Source organism: Gossypium hirsutum, chromosome A05 (assembly GCF_007990345.1).
Source record: "Gossypium hirsutum isolate 1008001.06 chromosome A05, Gossypium_hirsutum_v2.1, whole genome shotgun sequence".
NCBI classification, from domain to species: Eukaryota; Viridiplantae; Streptophyta; class Magnoliopsida; order Malvales; family Malvaceae; genus Gossypium; species Gossypium hirsutum.
The window spans coordinates 30192968-30202242 of record NC_053428.1 but is presented as its reverse complement, the minus strand read 5'-3'; the positions used below and the strand labels follow the sequence as shown (position 1 = coordinate 30202242).

The 9275-nt window shown below is 30.2% G+C and overlaps 1 protein-coding gene across 1 annotated transcript; it reads right to left on the bottom strand.

The window, feature by feature from the left end:
- Nucleotides 1–2956: 2956 nt before the first annotated feature.
- On the bottom strand, nt 2957–3946 carry LOC107896033 (uncharacterized). Its single transcript, XM_016821188.2, has one exon. The coding sequence runs from the start codon at nt 3697–3699 to the stop codon at nt 3235–3237; it is 465 nt and encodes a 154-aa protein (XP_016676677.1). The 5' UTR covers nt 3700–3946; the 3' UTR covers nt 2957–3234.
- Nucleotides 3947–9275: the final 5329 nt, after the last annotated feature.

Genomic DNA, 9275 nt, shown 5'->3' with positions numbered 1-9275 from the left:
ATGATTCTGGATATCCCAAAATGAAAGGGTTCCGTAGACTGTATAGAGGAGAGTAGTATTGTTTACCTGATCTTCGTAAAGGTAGACTTTTATCTAATAAAAAAGAAGTATTCAATCATGCACATTCATTATTAGGTAGTGATTGAGAGAACTTTTGGTGTACCTCAAAGAAATGGACCAATTTAAAGGATATGCTAAGTTATAGTTTTGAAAAACAAAGGTTGATTATTGTTGCTACAATGGGGATAACAATTTTATCCAAAAACATGAAAATTTAGATGAAGTGGGTTTTATGGAATTTGAAACTAATGATAGAACATATAAAAACATTACTGAGCCAGAAGATATGCATGATGGAGGAACTGACAATGACGGTGAATTTGATTGTATATATGGTTTTGAAATGGAAGCTACAAGGGATGCCATTGCTTGTAGTTTAATGAATTCATTTCAACTTGGATACACTATATTGTATTATCTTTGTAATATTAATTGTTATTATCAAATTAATAGTAATTGTTATTATATTACTAATATCTAATATATGGCTTATATATTTAATTTAAATTACTTCAAATATTATTTCAGTTAACTAACTTAAAGTATTGTTTGTGTAATTGATTTGTTACTTTTCAATGTAATGTCCAAAATAAACGTTTTTACTTTTAATCTCAATTTTTGACAATAATACTGAACACTTAAAATTAATAAATTATAATTTTTCACCGTACTTTTTCATAATATTCAAAAAAAAATTAAAAATCTGGCTTAATTAAAAAATGTGTTTGGAAAAGCTTTAATTCGATGATTAAATTAAAACGTAACCATCATATATATGAAATTCATTTCCATTCCAATTAAATCAATGTCTGATTCTGAGTATCTATTATTGTTCAGATACTTCAGAGAAAAAAACAAGAAAAAAAAGAAAAACCAGACAACAACCAAGGAAAGACAGTGATTTGCAATGATCAAAACCATGGTCCATGGAGTTCAAAAATCTGATGCTTTGGTGTCACCTCTGATGATCACATGATGAAATGAATCTGTCACAAATTATGAATTTAATATCTTACGTAATCTTCCCGATGTGTTTACTTATCACCATTTTCCCAATAATATGGTTTTGCAAAATTTGGTTCCATTTAAAAATCATATTAATTGTAATTATAGATTAATCTCATTCACCAACTACAAACTCCATTATTTATATTGAAGCTGGAATTTATATTTTGCGGTTCAAGCTCGGTTCCTTCAATAATTGAAATTGTTCGGCTTCAATTAATTCATAATCACGTTTGAATTTTTTAAAGTAAACTTCACTAATATGTAATCACAAATATTTTAGTTTTCAAAGGTTAATTTTTTTTTAAATTAAATTATATTAATATGTGTGAGGTGTGTCTCGCAATATTTATTGAATTTTTTGTAAACTATTAAAAAGACGATCGACGAGCACTTGAAAAAGGCCCAAGATAGACCCGACGCAATGAAACCCCAAGATGAACGTGGCATCGATGTCATGGCGAGGAGAGCATAAACGTCACGATGTTTTCCCAACTTATGTAGTCATGTTTTGACAGTTCAATAGGATTTATTTTTTCCAATTACACCCTGATTACTCTAGAAATATTTTAGTCATATTAGAACTTTAATATTAGCCTATTTAAAGGGGTTTTGTAACCCTGTTTTAGAGAGTTTATAGAATATCTCTTATATGAGAATTGATGAAGAGTCTTTTTGAGAGTTTTGTATTCGGGTTTTGGTTTTGCTTTTTTGGGATTATTTTCTCCATCTTGTACTCTTATTTGTTTGCTTCTTGAGTGAAAAGCTGAAGCCTCTATTTGTCCGTGATTTTTTATCATTTTTCACGTAAAATTTCTGTGATCGATCTCCTCTACTTTTCTATTCCGTTATTTATACAGGTCGATCTCCAACAATATCTAACCACAAATATTTTAAGTTTTAAATTTTTATTTTCAAGAATTTAAGAGCTTTTACTTTTCAAATATAAAAATTTAGATATAGTTATTAATCGTATGTTAACAATTTTTAAAAATTCACATCAACATTTTTATCAGAATAAAATATTTATGTTAATTGACATTATAAAAATTGAAATGTCAAATCATGTCAAAATTAAACTATAAAAATAAAAATTAAATCTAAAACTATTTTTATATAATTAAAAAAATTAAAAGTAAAAATTAACTACTACCTTATCATGTTAAAAGAAAAAATAGGCAATGAACAGGTGTCATGTTAATAGAGTGGTAGGTTAATAGAATAAAAGTTTGGTTCCAAGATATTAGTTTAAGCTAATTTTAAATTCTATGGTCAGTTAAGATAACATTAGCTAATCTATCTTTGACATCTTCTTCTTCTTCTTGTTTTATTAGTAGAAATATATTCTATCTATGAGTTGAGTTACTCATTTTAAATAAAAATATTGAATTTACATGTATTTGATCTGAATTTTAGGGTTTATGGCCAGCTGTTAATAATTTTGTAAAGAGAGAGGCAGATTCAAAAAGGTTGAACTGGCTGATGATCATCATATGGAGGAAGTTGCTACGAAGCTGGAGACATGCATGTGGTATTAATTTTACCAAGCTGTCAATATAGGCTTTCCTATTTTATTTGATTTTTATATTTGATTACATCAAACCATGCTGCATTCCATCTTTTGAATTTTAGCAAACCTCATGTAATTCCTTGCCTGTATTTATATTCTTTGGTTTTTATAAGCTTTTTTCCATTCTTTCTTAATTTTCAACTAGACATGCAAGATACTATAATGTTATCTAATTTCCGTATTATATAGGTTAATTAAGAAATATATGTTAGACATGAATTTTAAAATTATTTTATATTTGAATTAAATTTATAAATATATGTTAGTCACGAGTTTTAAAATTAATTTATAAGTTAATGGGTGAGTTATATAGAGAAAACCTAAAAGAAAAACTCGAAACCTATAGAATAAAACAACGTTTCCCTTCACATGAAAAGAACAACAAATGGGAATAATAAAACATTAGTGAAATAAATGTTTGGGAAAGTAGAATACCTTACGTATAATATGCTAAGATGAATCAAAATACGAGAATCAATTTATGCAAAAATATATCTAATATATTGTAATTGATCTTCTGCTTTAATATAATCTCTTCTTTCTACTGTAATTTATCAAGAAAACTGGTGCATGAAAACAAATAAAAAAACCCACCACCATTAATGTATTAACTTTGACAAGAACCCACCATTGATCTTCTTCTTCTTATCATCATAACCATTGTTTTCGATTCTCGAAACAAAAGCTACTGATCTGCTTTTAGTGAGTAAATTCTTCCCACTGAACCATAACAAAGAAAACGAAGAGCCCGCACCCCGATCTTTACCAAAACGATAACGATGCATAGGAGATGAAGAAGAAGAATATAAAGCTGAATCTGAAGCTGAAGAACAGGGAGATGACAAAGAAGAAGATGATGATAATGGAGAACAATTGGAATCTGCAAGTTTAGTAGCACTACGACTAGTGGAAGTGCAATGAGGTGGTGATGGTAACTTAGAGAGTTTGTCGACTAAACAAAGTGAACAAACCCCCGGAGATTGGCGATGCTTTGGGTGTCTTTTGCAAACTTCATTGGGCTTGGATCGCCCACCCTTTGATGATGATCTTCTCAATAACTTCATTTTTCTTAGGGTCTTCTTGGCAATGGATGCCTAAACTATGTATTTATGGAACCAAAACTTCGGTTTGGGGGAGGTTTCCCAGAGGTTTCATCATGGGTGAAGGATATTGGGGAGGTTTGACTGTTGTGTGTGTATACATATTTTATTATATACGAGTATTTATGTTTTATTTGTGTGTTACTTTAAGTGGGTGATGGAAAAAGTTTGATATAGAACAAATGAACGGCTGTGATTGATAGATAGGTGGAAGGGGTCCACATGATTGTTGAGTCGGTGGTTGAGATGGTTTATGTATAAACCGGTGGAGTGTGGAATGGAACAAGCTTTCTGTGAAGTCGGCGTAGAAAATCACACAAATTAATAAATAGGGCTCCATCCTCGATAATGAGGGTTCTTTTTTCTTATTTTTTTATGATTAATATTTTAATATTTATATTATGCACATTTGAGTTTTAATAAATTAAATATGTTTATTATTTGATATAAAATTAAATATTTATTGACAAAAACAATAAAAAAATTTGTTGAATCGATTCGAAACTTTACTCATATGATAATAATAACTATATTTATAAATTGATAAAGTTTAATGGTTTAATTATTAAAATATGTAAAAGCTTTTATCAAAGTATATCTATCCTATCCTCCTACTATAATAATAAATTTTAAAACATTTGAAATTAAACAATAACACATATTTTTTTTGGTAAAGTAAAAGAAATAAAATATTTTAATTATATAATAATTCTCTAAATAGAACTATCACTTGTTTGAGTCATAGGAGAAAGTACGAGTACCTCTCTCAAAATCTCATAAAAAAATCTTTAGTCATTGATTTGTATCAAAGGCCATCTTGGCCAAGTAGTCAACAGTTTTATTGTGATCCCTTGGAAAATGTTGAATATCCCACGAGCTTGCATTCAACCGTAGCTGATAAATACCTATAATGAGAATAGAGTTCGAATTTGACAAAGAGGAATCTTGAATAGCCTTAACCATCTCCAAGCTATCTATTTGTATCAACACACCATCATAGTACATGTTCTGAATTAGAGCTAAACCGTCAAGAATACCCCACAATTCAGCGTCAAAGAGTGAGCATTTGCCCAAATATATATTTTATCCCATAATTCACTCCCAATTTCCATTCCTTATGACTTCCCTCATTGCAGCATCACTCGAAACTATCTGGACCACCATATTAGTGCAGAGATTGATCCAACTTCTTGACATCTTGACTATTGAAATTTATTCATTCCGTTTAGATACGTCCTCATATATATGAAATCTTAACAATCTCACGTGTGTTCCAAGAGACGCCTTGAAAAATAAAAAGGTTCTAATTCTTCCAAATTCACCAGGTTAGTAAGCCAAATAAACATGACCAATTTACCTCACCGACGACTGGTTTTGCAAGGCTTTGCAAATTAGACTTTAACCCCTGAAAAAGGTCCCCTGTAAAAAAGCTCCCATTGGTTTCATCTAGGATAACTGCCTCCAAATTTCTTTAGTTGTCGAACGGTCTCGGAAAACATGCAAAATATCTTCAGAATGATAACCACATATACCACACGAGCTATTATACCCTATTCCCCTCTTAACACGCTCCACATCAGTCATCAGCCTCTATTTAAGAACAAGCCATGTAAAGAATTTGTCCCTTTGAGGTCCCTGAAATTTCCATAGTATATTTCACTGCACATTCTTTGGTTTTCAAAACTTTTCCCAAATATGCCAATAAACATTTTTGAGGGAGAAAAACAAGAACACATATTTAATTGCCATCTTTTGTATTGAAATGTATAAAAAATGGGATTAGGTTAATTCATAATTGGTTGATTTGATAATGAATTGAATTAGTTTTAATGGATGGTAAAGTAGATATTGAAGGTACTTTAATTATAAGAAAATAGCAATTTTAATTCAAGTGAAAAAATATGAATTAATTTAAAATTAGTCCACTTTATATAACAATACTAATGAATTATATAAGCAATTTAATTTTTGTAAAATAAAATGAAAAAAACCAGTCTACTAATAAGTAATAACTTAAATTTCAGCACCTAAGAGTTTAAAATTTTACCAAAAAAGTTAAAATCTTACTAACAAAATTATTTAATTTTTTTATTATCTCGTTAATATTTTTTTTCCCAAAATTTCATTCTTTAAATTACATCTAAATATAATTAAATTCGATCTTCATAATCAAGCTCAACCTTTAAAATACAACATATATTCATTATTCTTAAAAACTTGAATAATATTTTATATTATATGTGTACAAACCCAATTTAGCTCGGGGCCCATAAATTAAAACAAAATCAAAACAAAAGGTCCACAGTCCCATTACAACCCAAACCTCCTACCCAAATTACTAAACCCTAAACCCAAACCTCAAATCCACACCTAAGCTAAAACCCAAATAGCCCAAAACATTAAAACCCAATTATAGACCCACTAAAACAGGCCCAAACCTTAATGGCCCAATAGAAACCCAGAACCTAAACTGATTCTAGGGTCTCTGGAACCCTAGGCGCATCGTCCTAACCTCTGCACCGCCTGTTGCCACCGCCTTGTCACGTCCATCGCCCTCAAGTTGAACCTGCAAGCAACAATAGTATTAAAATAAGTTTAAAAGTGTTTGTAATGGCTATAAAAGCCAATCAAAATCCATTGTAATATTCTGGGAGATTTTATCGAATACAAAAACAGATCCGAACACACCAAACAAATAGAAAGAAAAAAAACAGCAAGCAGTGGAAGAAAATAAAAACGGGCTAAGGTCTTTATTTTCATTTTATTTATTTATTTTATTTCCTCTTCTTTATTTTCCTCATTCGAATATATATACATACGCCTATATTTTCTTTATTTTCCTTTAAAAATAGCTTATATATATAAATATATCAAAAAAATAATAAAAAAGAAAAAATTACCTTTTTTCGAGTTTCGGCCACCATGCACGGCGGTTGACGGTAGCAGACAGCAGGCCCTGTAGAGAGAAAAAGAGAGGGAGGAAGGTCTTTTTTTAAAAAACAAGAGCTGAAATGATTTTTTTTTAGAAAATTTGCTTAAATAGAGGGCTATAACGACATTGTTTCGGCCTGAGTCCTTAAACCCCAAAACGACATCGTTTCATGCTCAACCTGCGCGACCCGACCCGCTCTGGCCTGGGATATCCGCGTTTTTCGTAAAGGGGTTATTTACCCTTTTGATCCTTTCGCTTTTTTATGGTTTTGCAATCAAATTTTTCTTTTTTTACCCTATTATTTATTTCGATTTCAATTTGGTCCTCCCTTATGCTGTGCGTTTTGGAAGAGAAAGGAAAATTTCCCTTTTGGTTCCTCTTTGTTATTCGCTCATGTAACTTGGTCCTTTTCATTTTTATTTATTTCTGATTTACCCCAACTTTTTGTTTAAAAGTTCAATTTAGTCCTTTTTTTATTTATTGCTATTTTATTATTAAATTAGTTAATTTAACATTATTATTATTGCTATTATTACTATCATTATTATTATTACTACTATTATTATAATTTTATCACTATTATTATTGTTATTATTTTTATTATTATTACTATTATAATTATATTTTCTTTTTGTGTTTATTTACTTATTATTTTATTATTAATTAATTTAATTATTATTACTATTATTATTGTCTTCCTTTTTTGAATTTATTTACTTATTATTATTCTTTAAATACACTATATTTTATCATTACTTTTTATCATTTTATTTTTTATTTATTTATATCATTTTTATATAATTTCAAACTTCAAATTATTTATTATTTGTAGTATTATTATTAATATTATTATCGTTATTATCAATATTATTGTTTTTTAAAATTGTTTTACATAATATTTATTTATTTCTTTGTTTACTATTAGGTTTTTTTAAAATTTTAAATTTTTTAGCATACTCATTTATATTATCGCGTTTATTACCATTCTGTTATGCATATTAGTACTGTGATTTATCGTTACTATTTTTACATTTTTTACTACAAATTCGTGTTACATTTTACTTGATACATTAAAAATGTTGTTTTAAATAAGCAATATTTCGTATTTTGAAATTCTAAAAGTCGTTCCCTAACTTACAAGGTTTCGATTCTCTCGATAAATTCGAACCAAACAAACGTTTTAAAAATTTTTAATGTTCTCGGAAATTAAGAAAAGATTGTGTTCTAACTTACGGAATATGATTTCTTTCTAAAACCGAGATAGTCATTTTTTTCAAAATAAATAAAATTTTTGGGGTTTATTCTCATTTCGAAGATTTAAGACATTGCGTCCTAACCTACGGGACGTAATTCTTTTTCTCGATTAACGTGAGATATGCCCTTTTCTCGAAAAATTTTCAGTTAAATAACTTTTTAACAAAGGATTGTATTTTAAATTTCTTCAAAGTTCTCAATTTTCGACACTAAGATATTAATTAATCAACTAGGTACCAATTTTGGGCGTATCGAGGGTGCTAATCCTTCCTCGTGCATAACCGAATCCCGAACCCTCTTTTTAAATTTCGTGGGCCAAAATCGTTGTTTTAATAAATCAAACCGTTTATTGAAAACAACCACTTTTCGAGGTGACCCGATCACACATCATCAAAAAGGATTGGTGGCGACTCCCGTTTTTTCCATTTTCATTCTTAAAATAAAAGTCGACCTCGTTTTTCAAAAAAATGGTTTCGATAGCTTAGCAACTCCGTCAGGGACACAAAATAAGAAAGTCAAGCCACAAGTTGATTACTTTTTGTCTTTTTGTCGAAAGTTGAAATTTTGGTTTAAATTTACAACCCTCTCGTTGTATTTCATTCGTTTTTGTTACGATCTTCATCATTTTGGTATGCTTTACTGGTTTGAGTTCTTGATATATTTCTGCACATTTGCATCACATGATCGGTCAATTTTACCCTTTTAAATGAGAGTGAGAAACTACTCCTTCGTGAGGTTTTCACCTCTGTGTAGGATAGTGGATCACTTTCAGGATACATCCGTACCTATGTCTTCATGAGATTTTCATCTCCGTGTAGCCATAGCGAAATGTATTCCCCTGAACTGAACTCGGTCTATATGAGCCTATAATGGGTGAACAAGGAATCTATTGGTTCAGGAACCTTTACTTTAGAACCGAACCACATATAGTGAGCCGTAGGAGCTTGCCTTGGTAGAGTTACACCATGGAAAAGGGGTTGCTAAATAGATAACTTATCATGGAAAAGGGGTTTCTTGATAAAGTGGAGGATAATGCAGCCGTCCAGATATAGGCCGAGACAACGCAGCAAGAGAAAGGTGATAGTCTTACAGAGGGGTACGTATCGGAGTTTTGGGACTTCATTCGTATCAGCGTAACCCAAAATAATCTTCAAGAGATGAAAGAAATATGGGGTTAGTGGGATGACGAGATCAAACAACTATTCTACTATATTATGGTAATTTACCCTATCTACTCGATATCAAGGTAGACGAACGCCTATTCCGAGCTCTCGCCCAGTATTAGAACCCTCCTTATAGTTGCTTTACTTTCGAGAAAGTATATAGAAGAGTACACAGCCTTACTTCTTTGGCC